General features: G+C 39.4%; 1 protein-coding gene across 8 annotated transcripts in view; it reads right to left on the bottom strand.

Annotated features, from left to right (window-relative positions):
• Positions 1-291: 291 nt before the first annotated feature.
• The window catches only part of GABPB2 (GA binding protein transcription factor subunit beta 2), a 29,642-nt gene continuing 2,351 nt past the window's right edge, over positions 292-27,582 (bottom strand). Inside the window, exons 2-10 of one of the 8 annotated variants that reach the window (XM_082616215.1) lie at positions 24,144-24,310; positions 23,936-23,980; positions 22,267-22,434; positions 21,536-21,730; positions 19,254-19,392; positions 13,112-13,228; positions 10,799-10,984; positions 5,449-5,579; positions 292-5,322 (exon numbers count right to left, since the gene is read on the bottom strand). In XM_082616215.1, coding sequence (XP_082472341.1) covers positions 5,023-5,322; positions 5,449-5,579; positions 10,799-10,984; positions 13,112-13,228; positions 19,254-19,392; positions 21,536-21,730; positions 22,267-22,434; positions 23,936-23,980; positions 24,144-24,251 — 1,389 coding nt within the window. In that variant the 5' untranslated portion in view covers positions 24,252-24,310 and the 3' untranslated portion in view covers positions 292-5,022. The remainder of the gene's footprint in view (positions 5,323-5,448; positions 5,580-10,798; positions 10,985-13,111; positions 13,229-19,253; positions 19,393-21,535; positions 21,731-22,266; positions 22,435-23,935; positions 23,981-24,143; positions 24,311-27,582) is intronic. The other 7 variants (XM_082616216.1, XM_082616214.1, XM_082616218.1 and 4 more) reach the window with 7 other exon arrangements.

The following is a 27,582-nucleotide window of genomic DNA, read 5'->3' as shown; positions in this document are numbered from 1 at the left end:
TGTTAAGAACACCAGCTGAGGAGTAGCTAGATAAGGAAAAGGTAGAGAGTGTGAATGGGTCAGAAGAGGCACCAAAGAGGGGAAAGAAGATGCCCCCCCAAAAAAAACCACCTTCCCACTGCTCCACCCTCATTAGCTCAGTAGGACGGGGAAAACTTGCTCTTAAGGATTATCTGTGACCAGGGAGTAGATACAATTTTTGCTCAGGAGATGGAAAAAATTTCAGTGACACCTGAAATGGTAAGACTTTGACATTTTAGTACGAAACATTTTTTTATTTTAAATGATAGTACAAAAATTGTATATATAATATAGATCTGTATAGGTGTACATACACACAAATGCTCACACACACACACAAACTTGCTCATCAGAATCAAACCCTATTTAATTAAAATCCTAAATAAAAAAGAGAAGTATACTTAAGTTTTCTTAAAGCATACTGTACATAAAGCTGTTAGACAACCTGAAAAACTGAAGATGTTTTGAGAAGCTAGGCGCCCCACCTACCCTTTCTCTGCTCCCCCCAATACAAATGGCCTTGGCAGAAGGACAGTACACAGGGAAAAGCCAGAGAAGGGAGCTGCTGCTATCATTACTGTTGATAGAGCAAGATGCCTGAGACCAACGAGGAAGCACAGGATATAGAGTATGACCTAGATTAATTCTCAGAAACAAACCACTTAAGAATAAACATAAAATATGTGGTAGGGAAGGAGGGGAACAGAAAGAGGAAAGACAAGGCGCATAGATTAGAAATGACCTATTAATTAAGTTCTAGTGCCTGGGAAAGACTCAATGAGATAAGAACAATGGGGTCACAGAGGCAGAAGTAGTTAGAGGGGAAAGGGGAGGAGAGAGACAGGGAATCACAATTTCCTGCCATTAACAAGCCAAATTGCTATGTAGTAGTCTGGAGTCTAGGGATATCACCCCACCTCCTAATCTTAAGAGAGGCTTAAAAAAAAAAAAGGCAGCACCAGAGGTTCAAAGCTACTTAATTCGAGTTCACATCCTTCTTGCTCCTGGTCTCTTGTTAAATATATTGTCATAGGAAATAGAGTACTAACTCAGAAGGGGAAAATATCACATAAAGTGGAAATAGATAAGAGCCTAGAGCAGCACATAGGCGGTCTTAATATGTATTCCATTCTAAAGCTCCTTTTCTGGCCATACAGAGATGTCTATATAACAAGTAGAGAATAGGAGGCCATTCTCCAACAAATCTGGACAAAAACCGATTCCCACTCAATATTAAACTTCTGGGAATAGTTCACTATATGCTTCATGTCTTCTAGCTCTGGGGGTCCACAATGTTGTTTGTTAGGAAAGAGCCACAGAAGCTTTCTCAAAATGATCATTCCTTTAAAGGCCGAGATGTCTAAACTGGGAAGCAGATGCATAGAATGTCTGCTCCTTCTGCCATGGAACTTTATCTAGGGTTTCTTTCCTTTTCAGAGGTGTAAGAAATTATACAAATGCCAGTCAAAACAGCTACCATAGGAGCTGAAAGGAGGTTTGCTCTGTGGAAAGGCAGCTCCATCTCTACCCCTGACCATGCTCTGAATCTTTCAGTTTACCGATGTCATCACACTGTATGCTAAAGAAATCTCTGCAAAGCTAGGTACTAGCTCTCCCTAGGGCCTCACTCCTCAGGTTTCTCATTACTGCCGGTTGAGCATGCCTCAGAAAAAGGGCCAAAGTAATGCTTTTTCTTCCTCAGTGCCTTTACTCAATTGAAAGAAACCCTCTCTAATGTTTTTAATGAAATAAAAATATTTCCAGCTTTTACCAGGTACTTTAGAGTTCAACTTCAAACAAACAAAGAGAAAAGTGGGAAAATTCATATGTGTTTATAAATGTACACAGTATATATGTGCAGCAAAGGGGTGTTAAAAATGCCCTGGTCACAAAATACCTAACTTCAACTGGAGAGCCCTCTGTTAAATTCATTTCTTTTACAGCAGTATAAAGAAAGAAAGTCATTTTGCATGCCACAGATTTCTAATATTACTGAGCAGACACAAACATTTTAATAATGCAGTGCTAAGGCTGAAAAAGGGGGAGAGGCAAAGGCAAAAATTATGAAACACAGATCTGACAGAGAAAAATAACATCTTTTAAGGTGCTGAGTTCAATATACAGAAAACCTAAAGCCAAGTTCTCCCATATTTCAATTAAGAGACCTCAACTCTGGCATTACAATTAAGGGATCCCACAGAGGTAGTGATAGGAAGGGAATGTACATTTATACATTTGTAAGTAATTTCCCTGAAGCCAGGAACAAGAACAGAAATGTTAAGATATATTTCTTTCTCCTTTTTAGGGGAAAGCTTAAAACCAAAATGTAAATGTAGGGTCTAATATTCCTATATTAATACTGATATTATTAAAGCAGCTTTATTTTAAAGTAGGCAATCATCCTAGGCTTCAGGTTTCTCCTGCTCAAGTAGCATCTTTGAACCACTTGTCTGTTTGATTCTCTGTAATCCAACCTTACCAATAAGCCAGTTGGAATCCCCAAACCCAGAAGATCTAGCAACATTTTTCCAACTTCCATGGCTGATTCAGAAAAATATGCAAAATCATACAATGGTACTGCCATTCATGTCTTTAATATTTAATCTAACTACTTCAAGGGATCCTGACCTACCATTCTCTCTATGGCGATACAATTAGAGATCAAGTCCTATTTCCCTCCTCTGGGATGCTAAAAGGTCTATTCCAAGTAAATAAAAACAAATGCCCTTTTGCCACCCACCCCTTTCTAGACATTTCCCTTCTCTCTCTCCCTATCCCAACCCCTCCTTTAACTCCCTATCTCAGAGAGCCCATCATCAAAAATGACTTGGGCTGTATTAGATATTTTACTGGGTGGGAATGATAGGCTCTTACAAAAAAAGAATAATAAGAAACTCTAAACAGTTCCCCCAAACAGTAGGGACTCTGTATGCTCAGAAGGGAGCGTTGGATGGAAACTTCCCGCCCTCAATAAGAAGTTACCTCAGAGACTGAGGTGGTTGGGCCTGCATATTTTCTACACAGTTAACCTCCACTCCCTGAACGGGAAAGAATAAAAGAAGGAATTAAAGTCAATGTGTGCACCAAGAACACACACAAAACACATCTAAAATAACACTTGGTCCCTCTATAGTTAAGCTAAAGCTTTGAAATGGCACACAATAGCAGCTTATTGTTAGCACCTGATTCACAAAGGGACTCAGAAAAAGGAAAAATATTGCAAACAGAAATAGGACGATTTGACAGCAGATACCACAATTTTACCCTCTCCCTTATCTAGGCTGCTCCACTGCATTTCTCCATCATCCCCAACAGTGCAGACTAATCTCTGATCATCTGGGAAGTGCTTAGTACTTGGTCCATGGAGAAAACCTAGCTACGGTGGCCTGTAGCCAAGATTAATTTCAAAACTGATATTTTTGTCTATAAACTTCTAATAGCCAATTCTGTTTGTTAAATTCGGTTTGGGGAGTTATGTTTTCAGTCTATTTTAAGCCCCAAATGATTCTGCACCTCTGGAAAACTGCAGCAAATTACTTCACTAATCAAGGTAAACAGAACCATGTTAACTGTCACATTTTATTCCAAATTAAAAATGTATGTTTTCCCCATGATTGCTAACTAAGAAAACCATATTCTAAACAGTCTTTCAAATGTTTACTTGGCACAGCTCCCTCTGGTTGCTTTTAATTTACAACAAAGCAAGCAAGCAAGTCCAGGATGATGACCTCTCCATAACCCCTCTCTCTCCATCCGTATTCCCTTTTTTTAAAAAAAACTCCAAGAAATCCCAGCAATGAAACACTTTCAAAAGTATATAGGCAAAGGGAGCATAGTGGGAGAGAAGAGAGTCAGGTGACGAAGCATCTGGTCAGAATCTTTGGTTCCTTACATTACGGCACTGGTAGCTCTCACTCCCTTTGCCAGCACACACTGAGCACCTATAAGGCACAAAAGCTCTGCACAAGGCCCGACCTTAAGGAAATAGAGCAATTTACTCAACCCAAATCAGATGGAGAAAGCTATACAACATCCTCAGCATTCATCTCTCCCCCGTCTTTTCTTGCATATGAGAGGATACCATGTAAGTTCCACAGAAAGGCACACTTAGAAAACTCAACAAAGTTTTATAAAATTAAAAAGTTGATATTAAAGCTTGATATTACATAAATAAATGGTTGGAAGCAAGTTGTTCTGACAACAGACTACCCTCCTGATTGCAACTTCATAAAATCCAGCCAGAGCAAAGTTGGTATCTCAGGACCAGATTATTTCCTAACCCCACGAGCCTCTTTCTGGCCACTTTCCAGCATTGTAGAGGCACAGCATGGAGGATTTTGGATTTATATACACTTCTCTCCTTTCCAGTTTTAAAAAATTCTATTTCAGTTTCTTAAACTGGCATCTGAGCTATGGACACACAATGGATGCAAATTTAGTCAGGCAATCACACGTTTCTTTTCAGTGAAATTAACTCAGGATAGTGGGGAGTGCCTGCCTGCTCCTTCGGAAGTGGAATATATTTCTTTCTCTTCCCCAAAGCTTGCATCTAATCCCTCCTCCCAATTGGGTTTCTCCTCTAACAGGTACACATCATAAATCTAAGGCAAAGTTTCAGGTCACTTGATGGTACAACTATAATATTAAAGGCTCTGGGTGTGTCCATATTAGGAATATTATTTTAAAATCTTTTGATAGAAAGTCAGTTATTTAAAAAACAATGAATCTGCAACATCCAGCATTCTTTTACCTCTATGCTTCAAGCAATGATGTGAGCTGAGAAATTTGGTCCTTATTCTTTTGGTCCCTCAGAAGACTTGTTCTCTAAATTTGGCTTTGAATTTTCCAGTTGCATAGAGAGCCTTCCTGAGCCCAAACTCTGTACCCTGCTATAGTTTTCTTCTTTAGGACATTCTTAATTTTTATACAATGTTTGTCCTTTGTATTTTCTTTTAAAAAGAGGAAGAAGATGGACACAGCACAAGCTATGGCCCTTGCACATTAAGTTGAAACAGTTTCCATGGAAACTCCAGTATGAGGCTCTGTGGTCCCTACTGCCCCGGTCACTTCTGTCTCTCTCTCCTCCATCTCCCCCTCTGTAACTACTACAGCATCTACCTCAGCCACCTCTTCAACCATAGTGAAATCAACTCCATTGGGCTGTTGTCGGGCCATGGCCTCTAGCTTGAGGCGGTACTGTTCTGCCTCTTGCTCTTTCTTTAGGAGCTGGTGTCGGTATTCCTGGGCTCTTCGATTAGCCTCCTGGAGTTGCTGCTGAAGTAGCTCTCTTTCAGTGCCTTCCTGTAAAAGTAAACCACCACAGGTAAGAATTCCTGAGAGTAGACAAAAAAGAAGGGTTTGGGCCTTGAAAGTTCTGGCTTTTGAATCTTTGCCTTCTCTTCTCTCCACCACTGCTAAAAACATTACCTTGCTTTCCTCCACACTGTCTGTCATCTCTTCTATTCTTGGTTTCTTAGTCACTGGCAATTTCTCTGCTTCTTCTGCCTCTTCTTCAATGACAGTCTCCTCTGCAACCTGACCAGCAGGTACAGTTAGAACTATAAGCCAAAGGACACCAATTGGAGGTGATGAATACATAGTAAAACAAAGAGACTTTGCTTACTTTGAATCAGACAATAAACTAAAATATAGAGCTTCCCTGGTGGTGCAGTGGTTAAGAATCCACCTGCCAATGCAGGGGACATGGGTTCGAGCCCGGTCCGGGAAGATCCCACATGCCGTGGAGCAACTAAGCTCGTGCGCCACAACTACTGAGCCTGCGCTCTAGAGCCTGTGAGCCACAACTACTGAAGCCCGTCCACCTAGAGCCCGTGCTCTGCAACAAGAGAAGCCACCACAATGAGAAACCTGTGCACCGCAACGAAGAGTAACCCCTGCTCACCGCAACTAGAGAAAGCCCGCGCACAGCAACGAAGACCCAACGCAGCCAAAAAAAAAAAAAAAAACATCTAAACTAAGATATATTCTCTGATATCTCACTGTTCATATCTCTTTGGATTTTAGAGTCAACAGGCAAGGCATGGCTTTACAGAGAGAAACCAAAAAGATTAGAGGCACTAAGAAGACCTCAGAAAGGAAGGGTGAAGATTTGCAGGTTTGGAAGCCATGCAGTTAAGACCCAACTCTGGGGCTTTTATATAGAAATGTCTGACTGTAGATCAGAAGCTGTGACCACTTAGCTTACAATTCTGCGGGAATAACTTATCTAAAGTAGGTCTGATATCTTAAATAAGAATTTTGAGAAACCTTTCATGAAAGCAGTTTGCCATTGGCTGTGTCTAATTTAACTATTTCTCTTCTCATAGATTAAGTGAGAAAAGGGTCAACACACATATGCACACAACACACATGATGCACTACACACCTATCCGAATGGCTAAAATTTAAAAAAAAATAGTGATAACACCAAACACTGGCAAGAATGTGGGAAACTGGATTATTCATAAATTGCTGGTGGAAATGTAAAATGGTACAGTCACTGTAGAAAATAGTTTGGCAGTGTTTTACAAAATTAAACATGCATTTACCATATGACCCTGAAATTTTACTTTGGGACATTTACCCCAGAAAACTGAAAACTTATGTTCCCATACAACCTGTACGTGATTGATCATAACAGCTTTACTCAGATATAGCCAAAACCTGGAGACAGATCAAGTAGGTAAATGGTTAAACAAACTATGGTACATCCATACCATGGAATACTACTCAGCAATAAAAAGAAATGAACTATTGATACAAACATCAATAAAAATAAAGACAAAAATAAAAGAAGAAATAAAGACAAAAATAAACACATGGGACCTAATGAAACTTAAAAGCTTTTGCACAGCAAAGGAAACCATAAACAAGACCAAAAGACAACCCTCAGAATGGGAGAAAATATTTGCAAATGAAGCAACTGACAAAGGATTAATCTCCAAAGTTTATAAGCAGCTCATGCAGCTCAATAACAAAAAAACAAACAACCCAATCCAAAAATGGGCAGAAGACCTAAATAGACATTTCTCCACAGAAGATATACAGACTGCCAACAAACACATGAAAGGATGCTCAACATCTTTACTCATTAGAGAAATGCAAATCAAAACTACAATGAGATATCATCTCACACCAGTCAGAATGGCCATCATCAAAAAATCTAGAAACAATAAACGCTGGAGAGGGTGCGGAAAAAAGGGAACACTCCTGCACTGCTGGTGGGAATGTGAATTGGTACAGCCGCTATGGAGAACGGTATGGAGGCTCCTTAAAAAACTACAAATAGAACTACCATATGACCCAGCAATCCCACTACTGGGCATATACCCTGAGAAAACCATAATTCAAAAAGAGACATGTACCAAAATGTTCACAGCAGCCCTATTTACAATAGCCCGGAGATGGAAACAACCTAAGTGTCCATCATCGGATGAATGGATAAAGAAGATGTGGCACATATATACAATGGAATATTACTCAGCCATAAAAAGAAATGAAACTGAGCTATTTGTAATGAGGTGGATAGACCTAGAGTCTGTCATACAGAGTGAAGTAAGTCAGAAAGAGAAAGACAAATACTGTATGCTAACACATATATATGGAATTTAAGAAAAAAAATGTCATGAAGAACATAGGGGTAAGACAGGAATAAAGACACAGACCTACTAGAGAATGGACTTGAGGATATGGGGAGGGGGAAGGGTAAAAAAAAAAAAAAAAAAAAGAAATGAACTATTGATACAAACATCAACTTGGATAGACCTTAAGGAAATTATGCTGAGACAAAAAAGCCAATCTCAAAAGGCTATATACTGTATGATTCCATTTATATAACATTCTTGAAATGACAAAAGTATAAAAATAGAGAACAGATGAGTTAGTTAGTAGTTGCCAGTGTTAGGAATGAGGTAGGAAGGTAAGTGGCTATAACACAAGGAATACAGAGTAGCACAAGGAATCTCGGTGATGGAACTGTTTTGTATCTCAATTTTGGTGGTGCTGATGCATTAAATTGCGTAGAACACAAACTCACAAATGAATGCATATAAAACTGGAAAAAATCTCAATAAGGTTGGTGGATTGTACCAATGTCAATTTCCTGTCTGTAATATTGTACTAGAGTTATACAAAATGTTACCACTAGGGGAAACTGGGTGATAGGTATACAAGATCTTTCTGTATTATTTCTTACAACTATACATGAATGAATATATGATTATCTCAAAATAAAAAGTTAAAATTATACTTAGGTTTTAGGATGCATTATGATTTTTGTTTAAAGCAGATTTACCTAGTTATTTGGTTTGGTTGATTTTAAGATTAGCTTGTATTCCTTGAACACTCATAACTGATAGCAGTAGAAAGCAGCTTGGATATCTGCTAAGTGGAAATGGAAATTCTGTCTGGGATTTAAAATTTCTTACAATTAATTCACAAAATTTCAGCTCTCCTTCTTTGGGCCTGGTTAAATGCATCTGTAAAAAGTAGTGTAGTGGATTTCCTTGGTGGCGCAGTGGTTAAGAATCCACCTGTCAAGTCAGGGGACACGGGTCTGAGCCCTGGTCAGGAACGATCCCACATGCCGCGGAGCAACTAAGCTGGTGCACCACAACTACTGAGCCCGTGTGCCTAGAGCCCGTGCTCCGGGCTCAATGAGAAACCCTGCACACTGCAACGAAAAGTAGCCCCCGCTAAGGCTTCCCTGGTGGCACAGTGGTTGAGAGTCTTCCTGCCGATGCAGGGGACACGGGTTCGTGCTCCGGTCCGGGAAGATCCCACGTGCCGCGGAGTGGCTGGGCCCGTAAGCCATGGCCGCTGAGCCTGCGCATCCGGAGCCTGTGCTCCGCAACGGGAGAGGCCACAACAGTGAGAGGCCTGTGTACCGAAAAAAAAAAAAAAAGTAGCCCCAGTTTTCCACAACTAGAGAAAGCCCGCATGAAGCAACAAAGACCCAACGCAGCCAAAAATAAATAAATAAGTAATTAAAAAAAATTTTTTTTAAAGTAGTGTAGTTCATCTAGGCAAAACCTCAAATTTTATTTTTTTCCTTAAAACAACTTTGTTCTCATTTATTTAACTCCATTACAAGCAGAGTCTCTCACTTACTCAATGAGCCCCCCAAAACTTTAAATGATAATCATGTCCACAAAAATATCAGTGGTATATTTTCAAATAAAGCTCCAAGAACTTATGATACCAAAGCCTGAATTATAAAGGTTTAATTTCTACTCTTTCTTCCCATACTGCAAAGATCCATCAATTCAAATAATTTGAAAATTATAAAATCCCCATAATTATTTAGGCCAAGTCAAAATTTTGATGACACAAAAGGTAATTATATCAACCCTCCTTCTTCAATCTTCAGTATTTCTGAGAAATGAAGTTGTAATTAGTTTCTTTCTTTTTTCAAAAAAAATTTACTTATGTATTTTTTGAATATGTAATACATTCACATGGTTCAAAGATTAAAAGCTATAAAAGCATATACATTGAAAAGCTTCCTATCCATCCTAGCTACCCAGGTGCCCTGCCACAAGGGAACCAATGTTTTCAATGTTATTTCTGAATGTTCTTCCAGAGATAGTTTAAGTCTATGAACATATTAGCAAATATACATATATTTCCCTTTTTTAAAAATACAAATGTAGCATACTCTACACACCCCTGCATCTTGCTCTTGTCACTTAATGTATTTTGGAGATCAGACCATACTTGTATACAAGAATCTTCCTCATTGTCTTCTATAGCTGCATAGTATTCCATTGCATGGGTGGGGTGTATCATAATTTATTTATCCAGTTCCTTAATGACTTCTACTTAGGTTCCTTTTTTTTTGTGGTACGCGGGCCTCTCACTGTTGTGGCCTCTCCTGTTGCGGAGCACAGGCTCCGGACACACAGGCTCAGCAGCCATGGCCCACAGGTCCAGCTGCTCCGCGGCATGTGGGATCTTCCCGGACCAGGGCATGAACCCACGTCCCCTGCATCGGCAGGAGGACTCTCAACCACTGTGCCACCAGGGAAGCCCTACTTAGGTTCTTTTTAATCTCTGATGACTACAAATAATGCTGTAATGAATAATTTAGTATATATGTCATTTCTGTGTGTGTGAATATAAATTCCTAGAAAAATAACTTTTTAGGCAAAAGGTATATGCATCTTCAATACTGATATATATTGACAATTTGCTCTTCAGAGGATGCAGTAATTTACACTCTCACCAGTGATTTATAAGACTGCCTGTTTCCCCATACCCTTGACAATATAGTGCTTTAATGGTATCTTGCTGCAGTATTTATTTATTTATATTTCTCTTGCATGAAAGAAGTGGGTTGAAGATATTTTCCTATTTTTAAGAACCATCAGTATTTTCTTTTCTGTGAACTACTAGTTGACATTATTTGCTCTTTCTTCTACCAGATTATTGGTTTTACTCACAGATTTTATATATATTAGGAGAATTAGCCTTTGCCAGCCAGCCTGGCTTCTGTTTTTTTCCTTTTTCAGAGCTTCTTTGTCCCATCTGGCATCTGGCTTTCTTCCATTCCCATTACTTGCCCTAATGCGTCATTTTTTTTTTTTTTTTTTGGCCATACCACATGGCCTGTGGGATCTTAGTTCACCAACCAGGGATCGAACCCACGCCCCCTGCGCTGGAAGTGCGGAGTCTTAACCACTGGACCACCAGGGAAGTCCCCCTAATGCTTCATTTTTAGAGGTGTGTTGAGTGTCTAAAGCATCTTTTAATAAACAATTGTCTAAATGGGATAACTCACCTTGCTGTCCATCTTGCATAGTTACAATAAATGGCTGGCCAATGCCTCCAGTAGGGATTGCAGTTTGGATATTACCCAGAGGGACTCCATCGGTCACTATGGTGATGACCCTCTGGCCTCCACTCCCCACCACTTGCTGGATTGATGAGTCAACAGAATTTCCTTCTATGATTTCCTCTGAATTAGCTACAGATGACAAAAGGAAACATAACATTTCAGCTTTAAAAAAAATAGAAGTATAGTAATTTCAGCCCCCTTAAAACTGATAATATCAGGGATAGAAAAACTTGAAAAAAAAAGTTAGATTCAACAGTTCACAAAAGCAAGCTCCTGTAAACAATGCTAAGTCAGAGGCTAAAAGAAAACAGGGAGGGCTTCCCTGGTGGCGCAGTGGTTAAGAATCCGCCTGCCAATGCAGGGGACATGGGTTCAAGCCCTGGTCCAGGAGGATTCTACATGCCGCGGAGCAACTAAGCCTGTGTGCCACAACTACTGAGCCCACGTGCCACAACTACTGAAGCCCGCACACCTAGAGCCCGTGCTCCTCAGCAAGAGAGGCCACCGCAGTGAGAAGCCCGTGCACCCCAACGAAGAGCAGCCCCCGCTCGCCGCAACTAGAGAAAGCCCACGTGCAGCAACAAAGACCCAACACAGGCAAAAATAAAAACAAATAAATAAATAAAATGTCTTCATTGACATGTTAGCTTTCACTAAAGATAGGTTCTATGTACAAATACATTTTCAAAATGCTCGTTTAAATATGCTTAAATTTTTGTGTTTGTTTATTTTGTAGGAAGTATCAGAGACCCTAATACACTAATGAGCATTGTGACTCTCTAATATAAAATAAGATATGCTGAGTTTCCCAAACATATTTGATCTCGGAACTCTTTTTTTCAGAAAGCATCTTGAAAGTCTAAACAACTTTAGAGAGCTTAGAAAAATAACTATAAATTAGAGTAGATCTATTTCTATAAGAAATAAAGGCATTTAATAGTGAATTAACAAAATAATATGTCAAGAAGTCAAAACACAGAAGAAGTCTGATAGACAAAAATAGTAGATGGCTTCTCTCATCTGACAGATCAACAATAACATTAACAGCAATGACACTATGTGCCAGGTACCTTTCTAAGAGCTTTACATGTATCATGTTGAATAAAGATTTTCAGTTTGGTTAGTCAGTATCCCCAATAACTATTAGGGGAAACAGCTCCTACCACTATGAAATTTCTAAATCTTAAAGAGTCACAAGTAGAACTTTGCAATAAGTGGGGTAGGGACTATCGATATGAGACACATTCAGGCAGTTCAGCGGAAATAGAGCATTCACACCTCCTAGAAACAAAGAACAGTTAAATGTTATAGCTGAAAGGACCCTGACAGGTAATCTAATCCAACCATAATGTCAGAGGTGAGGAGACTGAGACCTGGAGAAGTAAATGATTTATCCAACATCAAAGAACAAATCAAAAGAATAACAAGCACAAGTTTAATACATTGCTTTTTCCTCTGCCATGCTGTTCACTCACACACATCTGAGTAGAGATCTTTATGATTGTTGTCAGTTGGAAAAATAGGATTGGAGGAATGTTCTCAGCATCCAAATGTCAATGGCAGAAAGAAATCAACAATCTGCTTTCATTTATGATGGAGCAGACTGCCAGAGGTTTCCAGAAAGATTCCTAAATGACTATTTAGCCCTACCTATGACTATTTGTCCCCTACCTATATGAAGCCTTAAGCCTTTTCCCTGTGGGTCACTAGTTCTGGCTAAGTGACCTGAAACCTTTCTGTTTTAAAATAAGAAGGGCACTATACAGAATGTATCTTCACAAATCCACTGGAGATGCCAAAATAACATCTCCAGTGAAAATAAAAGCAAGCCAACCTGAGGTACAAAGAATATAATAATGAGCAAGGTAGCAGTCCCATGGATTCTGATGCTTTAATACAAGATATTTAGGCTGCTATTTAGAATCATTCTATGATAGCATCAGACAAAGCATAACATAGAGTATTTCCAAAACTCTGCTAATATAAGACTAAACATTTCAATCTGATCCAACTGGAGTCAGGATAAACAAACTTGAAGCTGCAAAACTACAAAGGAATAACTTAGTCATTCTCTGATATTATTCAGCTGATTATGTCAGTTAGCGATTTTTCTTTCTGATGCTCAATGACTCTACATTCCTTTATCCTCGCTGTCTCTAACCATAATTCTTTAACATTTCATGCAAATTAAATCTGCTGGAGATTCAAAAGCAAAAGATGAAATGGTGATTCACCCAGCAGATATCCCTTACCTACCTGTGGCTCTGTGTGAGTTGCAGAGGGGGGCTGATGCCTCAGCAAGAGCTGCAAGGGTGGCCAACACTGAGGTGGTAGAATTTGAGAAGTGTACTGTTGAGGAGGCATGGGGGTCACCTATTTTGGTAAAAAAGGCAAATGAGGTCCAGCGGAGAGAATAAATTCAGATGAACTAAAAATGGCTTATTAAATCAAAACCTCAGCTTTTCACTCTAATGTGCTTAATCTTGCTCTCTAATACAAACTTATAAAAACCAATTATCATGGTGTTAAAACTCTTTTAAGGTTTAAAGTCTTCCCTTTAAAGTGGATTAAGGTAATATGCTTGGTGTAAGGCCACACTACATTCCCTTCATTTGATCATTCTCTTGGCATTGCCAATGCTGAGCATCAGTAGCTAACAGACCAAGAGTGCCACCCACTCCCTAGGCTGGCTATGCAGAGCTCTCCTTGGCAGCAGGCAGTAAGGGTACAAAGCATGCCTCACCCCAAACTAAGCAGTGTTGAGGGAATAGGCCCCTCCTGGGCTTTACTCAACCATGCTACTTCTATTCATCAGCTAGAGAGGTGAGAAGACTAGGATTGACCTCAAGTGCAAGAACATTAAAAACCTGAAGTTTCACATATTGAATGTCAAAGGCTAAACAATTACCTACTTTACCTACTTTAGTTATGTCATGGTGTGCTTTTCAAAAACAATTTGTTCATAACCTTTTTCTCTTGTATCTGTGTGATATCCTTACAGCTAAGTTCCAAGAGGGAAGTGTATTAGATTTGGCAATAGGCACTCCTAACTTTATGAACTGAAAGTATTACTCAACAATTTTTCATAAATCAAACTTCTATAACATGAATTTCATTTCCCTATGTCTTTCACTATAATTTCAGAGATACTTATTGTACCAGTTGTGAATTAGTTGCTTCTTGGCTGCAAATCCACCCTTCTTTACCGTATCTTGTGATACTGAAGCTGGACCCCATAAATATTTCTTGTCATCTGGCATGAGATTAAGTTTTGTCATACAGAAGTAGTGGCTGCTCCCCATACTGGCTATTCCTGAGTTCTCTCCTCATAGTAGTTACTCCATTGTTACTAAAGAGTGTTTATAAATTAAGTTTATAAGCTTATAAATTATATACTTATTATATATATATATATTATATATGTATAATAAAATAGATATATTTATTTTATATGTATAATAAAATTACGTATAATAAAACTACACCATATGTAGCTTTGTCACCTGACTGAAATGTGACTGATACACTTCTTTTTTTTTTTTTTGTGGTACGCGGGCCTCACTGTTGTGGCCTCTCCCGTTGTGGAGCACAGGCTCCAGACACGCAGGCTCAGCGGCCATGGCTCATGGGCCCAGCTGCTCCGCGGCATGTGGGATCCTCCCGGACCGGGGCACGAACCTGTGTCCCCTGCAACTGCAGGCGGACTCTCAACCACTGTGCCACCAGGGAAGCCCTTTTTAAATGCGCTCTTTTTTTTTTTCTTAGTTTCATTTCATTTATTTTATTTTTGGCTGCATTGGGTCTTCATTGCTGCACGCGGGCTTTCTCTAGTTGTGGCAAATGGGGGTTACGCTTTGTTGCGGTGCACAGGCTTCTCATTGTGGTGGCTTCTCTTGATGCGGAGCATGGGCTCTAGGTGTGCAGGCTTCAGTAGTTGTGACACACGGGCTCAGTAGTTGTGGCTCGAGGCCTCTAGAGCGCAGGCTCAGTAGTTGTGGCTCATGGGCTTAGGTGCTTGGCAGCATGTGGGATCTTCCTGGATCAGGGCTTGAACCCATGTCCCCTGCATTGGCAGGCGGATACCTAACAACTGCGCCACCAGGGAAGCCCTAAATGTACTCTTAAGTTCTCCCACTACTATACTTTAAAAAAGTCAATTATCTGTAAAATACTTTAAAAAACCTTAAAGTCCTTTTCTGATATGATTAATCTAGTTAGTTTAACTGGTTTATAAATTTAAATTTCAGAAGATTTTTCCATAAAAAGGTGGATTACTTGTATAATACACATAGCTGCAAACTATTTTAATCAAAGCTTTTGGGTGATGACTGTGGGAGTGAAGATAAGGGTAGAGATAGTAATAATATCCTTATTTTAATTTCTCATAAAATACTCAGGGAACCAAGTGGTCTGAGTAGAACACAGTGCTTGACCTCTAGAAAGGAGCCTGTGTCTATCTAATGACTTCAGTAAGAGCAAGATTCAGCTATAGCCTATACCCTAATTTTCCTGCTTAGTTCATGTTTTTCTTATCACTCAGACCAAGTGCTGACATAAAACTCACAGATGAAACAAACAAGGAACAAGCAATTTTTAGATATATGCCTCATGGAGGTTGGAATATATGTGACAGTAAGTCACTAACAATAAAAAAAGACATTATTTTACCACAGTTAAAACACACACATACACACACAGACACACACACAAGCAAGGCTGTTATAATTAAAGTTCTAGGACAGACATCAGGTAGGCCACCAAGCTAAAGGTAGAACTGGGTAGAACTGCTTCATGAGAAAGACATTATATAGTTCTTAGCATAAAATGATTCCAACCTAAGGGTGCTCTCCCTTTGATTCAAACATAATGACTCACCCAACTTCCCCTCAATAGCAAAATGAAGAACATATGTGAAAAATTAGGTTTAGTATTCTGACATATACAGTTGAAACTGAAGAGATGATGCAAATTACCTTAGACTTATCCCAGGGAGTTCTAGGAAAATAAAGTACTTTATTGTTAAATAATGTTAATTCCTTTGTTCTCTTTAATATAAGACCCCCACATCAAATAAAGTGAAATGTGCATGGTTGCTGTTGTTTTTGGAAGGGAAATGGCATTGTTAGTGACAACTTTTTACCTATTCAGAATGTAGCTTATATAAATAAATAAGCTCTTCAGACCAGGATTTAGGGTAGTGTGCTATGGTCAGCTAGGCAACCTCAGCAAACTAGATCCAGAAAAATTAAGTAACTTGCCCAGGGTCATGCAGCTAGTAAATGTCATAGCCCAGATTAGAACCTAATTATTAGATTCCAAAGCCTGTACCCTTTATGAACCAATATAAGGCAATTTATATTTGACTTTGGAGTGCATCTTATGATTCTACAGAAACAGGAAGTTCATCTTCATAACTTTGTTTTGCTCTGATTAATGTTTAAATTAGTCTGCTTTCCCAAATCACTGCAGTTTGATGGTGGCACTGATGACTGACACCTTTAGTCACAAATGGAAAATTGAAAGCAAACTTTATAATCTGAATTTTGTTTCTAACCACCAAGGACTTCCCTGGCAGTCCAGTGGTTAAGACTCCAGGCTCCCAATGTGGGGGCATGGGTTCAATCCCTGGTAGGGGAACTAAGATCCCACATGGTGTGGGGCGCAGCAAAAAAAAAAAAAAAAATCCACCAAAATGATAATCCTATGATACTTTCAGTTAATTCTCTCCCTCTCTTTTTTTTAAGGTCTTTTCAGTTAACTCTTAAAAATATTACTGGGGGCCTCCCTGGTGGCGCAGTGGTTGAGAGTCCGCCTGCCGATGCAGGGGATACGGGTTCGTGCCCCGGTCTGGGAGGATCCCATATGCCGCGGAGCGGCTGGGCCCGTGAGCCATGGCCGCTGGGCCTGCGCATCCGGAGCCTGTGCTCCGCAACGGGAGAGGCCACAACAGTGAGAGGCCCGCATACCGCAAAAAGAAAAAAAAAAAAAATATTACTGGATGATGGGAAACAAGAGGCCTGCCCCACCATTCAGGAAAAGAAAATCCTTTAACCCAGCTCAATAACACAACCTGAATTTGTCTTATAACTTTTCTCCTTTCTTTTATCTGCACTGATTAAACATCAGATAGGCCAGTCCCCTAAAGGGAAGAGCTAGGTAGAACTGCTTCATGAGTAAGATGACACTGGAGAGATTAGCTCTAATTATGTGACAGTTTAGCAATTTCAATTTGCCATTGTCAACATACAGAAGAGAGAAAGAAGAGTAGGTTTGCCAAAAGCAACACGACAAACGTGATATAGGTCCATGGGAATCAAGGCTAAGAATCTCTATCCTGAATGTCTTCAACTTTGCTTATCATTCCAGATAAGAATCTGGAGAATTTCAGTAGTTAGACTAAAGACTTAACTCTAGCTCTTTTTATTCAATACGTGTTTGTGAACATATAACTTTATTGTCTTCTAAAAACTTTTGGATTAAAAAAGCACTTGTTCTAATCAGTGTGGCCTGAACCACAACAAATCCTAATGGCTGTGAATATTCTGATTACAGTGATTTTAAACAACAGTTGATAGTTTATAAAATGAAGGTCACTACTGCCCCCTTGTGGGCAAGATGGACTCAACCTTCACTGAGAAGTTCTATTTCCACTTAACATTAGCTATTATTGAAGCCCTGCTATAAAATGGGTACTGAAATACAAAATCTCAGTCTCACAACAACCTCATGAAGTAGATTATTATATCCCAATTTTATATATGAGTACAGAAGGCTTAGAGAAGTAATTTTTCCAAGGTCAAGCATCTTAGTCAAGTAATAAATCAGTATTTGAAAGCAGTTCTGAATGCAAAATTCTATGTATAGTGTGTGTTCTTTCTATTTTACAATGCCTCTCAATAATAATACCTCGGGCTTCTCTGGTGGCGCAGTGGTTGAGAGTCTGCCTACCGATGCAGGGGACACGGGTTCGTGCCCCAGTCTGAGAAGATCCCACATGCCGCGGAGCGGCTGGGCCCGTGAGCCGTGGCCGCTGAGCTTGCGCGTCCGGAGCCTGTGCTCCTCAATGGGAGAGGCCGCAACAGTGAGAGGCCCGCGTACTGCAAAAAAAACCCCAGGGCTTCCCTGGTGGCGCAGTGGTTGAGAGTCCACCTGCCGATGCAGGGGACGTGGGTTCGTGCCCCAGTCTGGTAAGATCCCACATGCCGCGGAGTGGCTGGGCCTGTGAGCCATGGCTGCTGAGCCTGCGCGTCCAGAGCCTGTGCCCCGCAACGGGAGAGGCCACAACAGTGAGAGGCCCACGTACCGCAAAAAAAAAACAAAAAAAAACCCCCCAAAAAACAGGGCTTCCCTGGTGGCGCAGTGGTTGAGAGTCCGCCTGCCGATGTAGGGGACACGGGTTCGTGCCCCGGTCCGGGAAGATCCCACATGCCGCGGAGCGGCTGGGCCCATGAGCCATGGCTGCTGAGCCTGTGCGTCTGGAGCCTGTGCTCCGTAATGGGAGAGGCCACAACAGTGAGAGGCCCGCGTACTGCAAAAAAAAAAAAAAAAAAACCCCAAAAAACAAAACAAAACAAAAAAATAATAATACCTCATTCAAGATCTTCCTTTGATATTTTACAAACTTAACTATGAATACAGTTGCGTATTTTTAAATGAAAGTCAGAAACAGAAAAAGAAACCAAGAGTCAGTAGGAAAATTTATTTAAATGAGGACACAAGTTCCTTCATTGTAAAACAAGTATTTGTAAGATGTTGAAAATAAACTCAATTTGCTCCTTTTTATTTTTATTTTTAAAAAATTTTTATTAGAGTATAGTTGATTTATAATGTATTAGTTTCTGCTGTACAGCAAAGTGGATTTGCTCCTTTTTATACAGATATTATTGTTAAAAACATACAAGTCTCAAAAGATCAACATCAAGTGCTTTTCTTTGCTATTTTCTTGTTATATATGTTCTCAAGAACAAATCAAGACTCCTACACTTTAGTCAAATAATCACATGTACCTCTTATATATCAGCATTCCAACAACCATTTATGTTTATTCTGCTTTGTTACTGCCTTAGACTATAAATATTTAACTATTTTCCTTAGCAGTACCATATTAAAGCACCCGTATATTTTCATTTAGGGGTCAGACATAATCCTTCAACAGATTAATCTGTAGAATATTTTACTTTTAACACAGTAAACACTTATGTACAATCCCAATGTATGATTTTCCCTTTCCCTAGAAAGAATAAGTGCATTAGCTTTTAAATCTATTATAAATCTTCCATTTGAGGAATATTTTAATAAAGGAGTGGGTATCAGACAGGGTACCTATGTATCTCATAAGAAAACCTGTAATTTTGTTCATTTTAAGTCTAAAATAAATGTCACATTATCAGAACATTACCTGAGGTTGTTTTGGTGCTGGCTGAAGAAACAAGGCTTGCGAGGTTGACAACTTCTCCTGACGTGAAGATGAATGGGGTACCCATAGTCACAGGGTTGGCTCTCTCAGGATTAGCATTCACCTGATTCTGCATTGCTTCCTATAAAACAATGCAAGATATTTCAAAGTCAGAACACTTACTAACCAGCCTTAGTAATACAGTTACTGAACAGCCCCCCCACAATGCTCTGTCAAGCAGAACTAGTTCCGGCGCACAATGTCCCAGGGACCTCACAGTTCTCATTAAGACGACTGTTTTTTCTCAAACCAGGGCAACAGAGACGTTAGATTGCTTTCCCAAGCTTATCTCTACTTTAGAAAAAAAAAAAAAAGGCGTTATTATTTGCAAAAACTTCTAGACAATTCACTTAACCTCTCTGGATATTGGTTTTTAATTTGAAAAATAAAGGGGGTGGCCTAAAAAGTAATTTCCAGCACTAATATTCTATGATCAATTATGTACAAGACAATGTGCTAGCTGGAGATCCCTGCAGAGAATCTACAGAGAACAATATTCTCCAGAGTTTTGTCCAACTACTTATTCCATTCTGCCATTGAAGAAATCCCTAAGAGAATATATAACAAGCAAATAAATGAGTGCCGGATTTTAAAGTCTAGTTCCATATGCTGCACTTCTGCTTCTAGAGATATCTGCACAATTTCGGTATAAAGATGTTTATCTTTATTTTATTTTTTTACTTTCATAAGCAGTTTTCTACAAACATGATCACTACTAAAAAAGGTCAAATTATAAAAGGGCTCTAAACAAGGAATTGAAAGTTGAAGAGAATAACCAGTCTATAGGGAACCATATGTCAGAAAAAACAAACCAACCAACCACTGATAATACAGTAGAAATGACTATTTTTTACATATAATTATCCCCTTGCTAAGAGCTTCAGTTGAAACGGATTATCCATTCTCTGATTAGTGTAAAATTCCTTTTTGAATCTGCCCCTCTACCCTCCATTATCACTTCCTTAATTCAAGCTTTCATTGGCTCTTGCCTGGCCTAATGAAGGTCTTCAGCAGTAAGTGTCTTCTCTCTCAAGTCTGTACCACGCTCCAAACAATCATCATTTTAAAAAATCTTATCATATCAATTCTCTACTTAAAAGCTTCTATTGGATACCCCTTGCCCACAAAATAGTCCATACTCTTTTTTTTTTTTTTTTTGCGGTACACGGGCCTCTCACTGTTGTGGCCTCTCCCGTTGCAGAGCACAGGCTACAGATGTGCAGGCTCAGCGGCCATGGCTCACGGGCCTAGCCGCTCCATGGCATGTGGGATCTTCCCGGACCAGGGCACGAACCCATGTCCCCTGCATCGGCAGGCAGACTCTCAACCACTGCACCACCAGGGAAGCCCAACAGTATATACTCTTTTGCATGCCATCTAACAACCCTATGTTCAGAACTCAGCTTCTCAAACCTTAGCTCCTGCCACTCCCAAACTCTGCTTCTCTTGCCCAATCTCTGGTCACACAACTACTCTTTTCTGAATATTCCACGTCTTTTCCCACCTCTGTGTCTTTGCTTTTTCTAGCCTAGAATATCATCTTCTCACATCTCTGCCTACTACTCCTTCAAAACTCAGTTCAGAGTCTACATATACTTTAATCCTTGCCTTAAGTATTATCAATACTCCCTCCTGTAATACTTACTAGGTATCTGTTTACCACCATAGTATTGTAATGCTTTATATCTTGTCTTTACCTTCATAATACTGTAAAAACTCCAAGGACAGGGCTATGTCCTATTAATCTTTAATTAATCCTGTTATTTCCTGATATACCAGTGCTGGCTTAGGAAATCAATGGATGATATAATCACACCTGATTTTTAATTCTGAGATGGCTTCCTTATGACTCAATATGCTTTAGAGCTATGTACTATCTCACAAGAGCTGATGTATATTCATAAAACATAAAGAGGTTTTTAATATTATCCCAAGTCAAGTTTAATTAGAAAGGGAAAGTTTCATGAAGAAAAAACATTCTAAAGCCAAATAAAAACTTATTTTTGTACTGGCCACAACATTGTTCTTCAATCACCATGAATAATTCAGGGCTTTATAGAATATTATTTATTTTTTTAAAGATACTAATGACACTGAGTCACAAGATTGAGACATAATGGAAGTACTACTTTGATAAGATAGAGAAAATTCAGTTTTGATTCAGCTCCTACAAAAAATCCTTAACTTCAACTGAAGTATACTGTGGTGTATAAAAAGAACAGGACCTGAAGGATGACCAGAATCTCAGCATTGTTCTTCTCCAGGGCTATGTCAAAGGCAGATTTATCAAACTTGCTGAAAGCATGGACATCAGCTCCATATTTGATAAGTAGCTCTACAACATCTCGATGGTGGTGCTCTGTGGCCCAGTGCAAAGCTGTCATCTTCAGCATGTCCTTGGCATTCACATCTGCACCATTCTGTCATAGAAAAGTAATTTTTTTCAGAGACACTGGTTACAGTAGAACAGGTACAATATCCCATCACCATATACAGAGGATTTCCATAGCGATTACACATATTCAAATTTAGAAATGTTTAAGAAATATCAAAGGGAAAAACATGTCTCCTGAATGCTGACAGACAATGCCTTAAATGAGAGGACCTTTTAAGGACATAGTTGGAAATTATAACAGATGGGAGAGGAAGGGGAAAAGAACAGATTTTTGTTGCATTTATTAACAGAGAGCTGAGTGCCTGAAAAAATAGGCATAAGACCAGAGAACACCTGCAGAAGAAAAATGAAGAAAGATCAAGAAAGTCTGTTTAGCCTTTAAAAACTTAGAAAATAAAATCCTCATAGCCATGATGACTCTTGAAAGAGATGCAATTCAATGCTATAAACTGTCCTAAACTTAATCTTTCCCAACCTAGTTTCCTACCACCTGTTTAAGTAAAAAAACAGGGAGGTATTTGTCTTTTTTACAATATAGACCCCTCACTCTTCTTGCTTTACCCTAACAAGTAGTTCCACGATGTGTGCATGTCCATCAGCTGCAGCCATGTGCAAGGGGGTCCTGTCCACTTTGGTCCGGGCATCCCTGCTAACGCCTGCTCGAAGGAGCACTTCTGCTGTGGAATAATGACCATACTGGGCTGCAAGGTGGAGGGGTGATGTTCCAAGCTGTGGGAAAATAATACTCATTTAATATCAACTGTGTGCAGAGTCCTAAATCATTACTGGAGGGATACAAATGAACAACAGGTGACGCCTAGGTTCCTGCCCTTGGAGAGAGAATCTGGCTGGATAGATAAGCTGAAGAAATTATTTCATTAAAATTAATAAACTAATGGACAAATAAATATACAACCAATTAAAGAAGCGCTAAGTGTAATGGATTTAAGTCAGGTGGACTTACCAGGTAAAATTCCATAAAGGGTATGATTTTAAATAGGACTTAGAAGAAGGTTAAAAAAAATGGAAAGAAAAGAGCATTCTGAGTCAGGGATAAAGGGAAGGGATAGGCAAGTTCAAAACAATTCTAGGAAAAGGGCAGAGACTAGAAAGTTACATTTGAAATTTAGGGTACAAATTTAATTGGTTGAAATAGAAGTTTGTTACCACAGTAAAGCAAAGCAAAAAGACTGATGAGATGAAGTGCCCCCCGCACCCCCCCACAGAAAAATATAGCAATGGTGTGTCAATAGCAATAAGCAAGTCTGTATCATCTCAAAGTAAGTCTTGTTACTAATCACAGTTATCTATCAGCATCCATTTTGGCCAGAGATCTATTCCTTTCTCATGTTATGCTCTCTATTTTAAAACCTATTTCGTTTATTCTTTGCTTTTCATATATTCACTCTCTTTACCTGATTGGATTTAATTCACATTGCTCTTTTCAGGTCTATTTATAGAAATGCTAATCTCATGGGTTTCCTTTCTTCCTTTTTGTGAAGTGCTAAGAAACTGCTGGCCTCTAAAGTTATGAATTGATCACCCCAGAATAGAGGACAGTGCTTATCGAATTGTTAAAATTAGGCAGTGCTTACAAAATCTATGAATACTAAGCAAGCCCATGTTATAACCGGGACCTGGATCTTCTGACACTCTGCTCTCCAAGTTGACTGTCTGAACTCATGAAATTACATCTTCCTCTTTAATGTTTTTTAACAGTGGTAAAGGAAACAAAATGGCTAGACTATTCCTTATTAATGAGGACATTTTAGAGGAAAGGAAACAAGGAGTTTCATTAGTTTAGAAATGCACTCAGTATACTGATTTTGTTTAATTTCTAGCTAATTACAGCCTATAACCCAAGGACACTCCAGGGATAAGTAAACCTTTAGAAAATACTCTAAAAAAACATTATAGGGCTTCCCTGGTGGTGCAGTGGTTAAGAATCCGCCTGCCAATGTAGGGGACACAGGTTCGATCCCTGGTCCGGGAAGATCCCACATGCCGCGGAGCAACTAAGCCCGTGGGCCACAACTACTAGAGCCTACGCAACTAGAGTCCATGCTCCGCAACAAGAGAAGCAACCACAATAAGAAGCCTGCATACCACAACGAAGGGTAGCCCCTGCTCTCTGCAACTAGAGAAAGACCGCAAGCAGCAACGAAGACCCAATGCAGCCAAAAATAAAAAAAAATAAATTATAGAAAATCACAAGTATATAATATCTTACAATTACCACCCATATATCCACAGGAGATTCTTTCAATTTGGAAAACTAAAAGAAAAGGAAAACCACATGTTCAGATGAGGCAACGAAAATGAAATGCTTGTAAGGAGACTGAGGCAGAAAAAGAATGAAGAAAAATCAATACAGACTGTTTAGCCTTTAAGAAAAAGGTTGGTAACAGCACACGCTGGGAATAATTAAGAGAGCTTACCCAGTCTGTGGTGAATGGGGCACCATTTGCCATCAATGTTCTTACTTCATCATCTTGGCCTTTTCTTGCTGCTTCTAGCAACCTCTTCCCCAAGTCCACCAAAGACATCTTTATGCATAGGAACACAAATTTTGGGGAAGCTGTCACTCAAACACAAGGAAAGCTGCCTGTAAAATGTTTTTAGAAGACGTCTTATATGCATGTTTTTAGCAGACCTCTTGTATATATGTAAGATACTTCTCAAGTGGACTATCTGATAAGGCACTTCTTTTCCACTTCATCTAACACAAACAGTCGGATATTTGGGAAGTTTCTGGCCCTAAACCATAGTTCCCTCACTTTCAATCTCCAGAAAAATACTTTGGAAATATGTGAAACACATTACTGCCTTTCTAGCTTAAGGAATCAATAAAACAGCATTTCACCCCTTTGAAACAACCATGGGTAGAAATAGTATGTTACAACAAAAAACGAATAGATAAACCAAGGATATTGAGACTCAGGTACATGGCAGACACTTTTTCAAAAATGAACAGAGACGTCACTGCACCTGTTGAAGGTGTCTCAGCAACACCTAGAGTTTTTTTTAAACAAAGTCATCAGCTTGGCCATATTACATACTTTGTTTAAAAGTATAGTTATGTCTAAAATCACTAGTTTTTCACTTAAAAATGTGGGCATTATTTATTTACTTTTTTTTTTTTTTTTTTTTTTTTTTTGCGGTATGCAGGCCTCTCACTGTTATGGCCTCTCCCGTTGCAGAGCACAGGCTCTGGACGCGCAAGCTCAGCGGCCATGGCTCACAGGCCCAGCCGCTCCGTGGCATGTGGGATCTTCCCGGACCGAGGCACGAACCGGCATCCCCTGCATTGGCAGGCGGACTCTCAACCACTGCGCCACCAGGGAAGCCCTATGTGGGCATTATTAAAATCTTTGTGAAAGCTCGTAGTAAAAAAAGCATCTGAGTAGGAGAGATTTTTTTATTCCCTGTAAAAGGCATATAGCCAACTCTCAGTTATATAGGGTAAAAGAAAAAAACAAAACTGTTGCTAAACACATGAAATCAAAGGTAATAAACTGTGGAGATTAAGTCTGAAGAGCATGCAAAATGGTCATTTAACTGGATGGTTACTGGGACTTCCCTGGTGGCGCAATGGTTAAGAATCCGCCTGTCAATGCAGGGGACACGGTTTTGATCCCTGGTCCAGGAAGGTCCCACATGCCGCAGAGCAACTAAGTCCGTGTGCCACAACTACTGAGGCTGCGCTCTAGAGCCCATGAGCCACAACTACCGAAGCCTGTGCGCCTAGAGCCTGTGCTCCGCAACAAGAGAAGCCACAGCAATGAGAAGCCCGCCCACTGCAACAAAGAGTAGCCCCTGCTTGCTGCAAATAGAGAAAGCCCGTGGGCAGCAACGAAGACCCGCTGCAGCGCCCTCCCCCCCCAAAAAATGATGGTTACTGTAGATTAGAAACTGGCCTGGGTATAAAGGATACCCAGGATAGTGAGAAGTTCCTATATGCAATGCAGAATTGTCTGAATGGTATATAATCACCACTCACTACAAATCTTCCAACCAACGAGGAAACGGCTATTCTTGATAAATTTAATTTTTATTATCTGTTCCCTTTCATCTTGTACTGCTTTGTCCATATTGTAAAAAGTAATTTCTCATTAAAAAAAAATGAACAAAGAGAGTCTGCCATTTCAAGGAAGACAATCAGCAATATTTACTGCCAATTATAATTTCAGCTTCCATGCAAAAAACAGAATTTTGGGAATATCCACCACCATGAGTTGATAGCTTACTACAAACTTTTCTCATAAAAGTAGTGGTGATACTAATGAATGTGATTTTTTAATATTGTATAAAATGCATCAACATTTGGAGGATGGAATTATTTGGTGAACCAGTATTTTTCAAATGACCAATGCATGTTACAAAATCATGCTCAGGTAAAAAGATTCATTCAAAGTGAAAGCAGATCAATGGGTTTTAAGGTAATCAAGTATAAAACATTCATTGACATGGTTTCAGATTCCTCATTGCAACTAACTTTTAAGAAATTGCCACTTGTTGAGTTTTTGTGTAACATCAAAGAAGAATATCTACAATTACCTGAACAAGCTATTAAAATACTCCTCCTTTCTCCAAGTACATATTGCAAAAGATTGAATGTAGAATAGATATGAAAATAAGAAATACATATGAAAATTATTAAGCCAGAAGTTAAAGAGATTTGCAAAAATATAAAACAATGCCATTCTTTTTTTTTTGGCCGTGCTTGTGGGACCTTAGTTCCCCCCGGCCAGGGATCGAACCCAGTCAGTGAAAGCGCCAAGTCCTAACCACTGCACTGCCAGGTAATTCCCAAACAATGTCATTCTTCTCACTATTTCTTTAACTTGGAAGTTATTTACTTTCATAAAATTTTGTTATTTATGTTAACATGTAATGGATTTATTATTGTATTTTAATTAACATTTAACAATTAATTTCAAAACAGTAAATAGCAATAGATACAGCAGATTGGAGTCCTTAATAATTTTTAAGATTAAAACCTGAAAACCAAAAATTTTGAGAATCATCTAGCCACTATGTGATTTAGATTTATTTTATTTAATATTCCAATCTATATCATAGAATATTGTGCTCAAACATGGGTATCCAGGAGACCACTAGGGGAGTTTATTCAATATGAATATATAGTCCAGGCCCTGTGACTGGACTGGAGCAGAGGATGAATGTTAATAGTGTGAAAGTCTATAACCTGATCTAAGTTTTTACGACTTAAGAAAATGTTACAGAAAAAATGATAGCATACCCTTGTTACAGAAAACTTATATTTGCATTCCTCCATGGTTATCTTTCTTTTAAAATATCAAACCTGCCTTTCAATTTAGTTATTACTATTTATTTATTTATTTATTTATTTATTTATTTATTTATTTATTTATTTATGGCTGTGTTGGGTCTTCATTGCTGTACGCGGGCTTTCTCTAGTCGCGGCGAGCGGGGGCTACTCTTCCTTGCGGCGCTCGGGCTTCTCACTGCAGTGGCTTCTCTTGTTGTGGAGCACGGGCTCTAGGCACACGGGCTCAGTAGTTGTGGCTTGCGGGCTCTAGAGTGCAGGCTCAGTAGTTGTGGCACACAGGCTTAGTTGCTCCGCGGCATGTGGGATCTTCCCGGACCAGGGCTCAAACCCGTGTCCCGTGCACTGGCAGGTGGATTCTTAACCACTGCTCCACGAGGGAAGTCCCTACTAATAGTTTTTGGTTTTGGCTGCACCCATGCCCGCTGTTGTGGAAGCGCAGTCTTAACCACTGGACTGCCAGGAAGTCCCAACTAATAGTTTAAAACAAGAACAAACATTGTTAATCAACTATACTCCAATATAAAATAAAAAGTTTTAAAAAAAGAGAAAAAAAACCAAAAAAT

The sequence above is a fragment of the Mesoplodon mirus genome, assembly GCF_964341445.2.
Source record: "Mesoplodon mirus genome assembly, chromosome: 3".
In the NCBI taxonomy this organism is placed as follows: Eukaryota; Metazoa; Chordata; class Mammalia; order Artiodactyla; family Ziphiidae; genus Mesoplodon; species Mesoplodon mirus.
The sequence above is the reverse complement of the archived record's forward strand: the minus strand, read 5'-3'. Positions and strand labels throughout refer to the sequence as shown.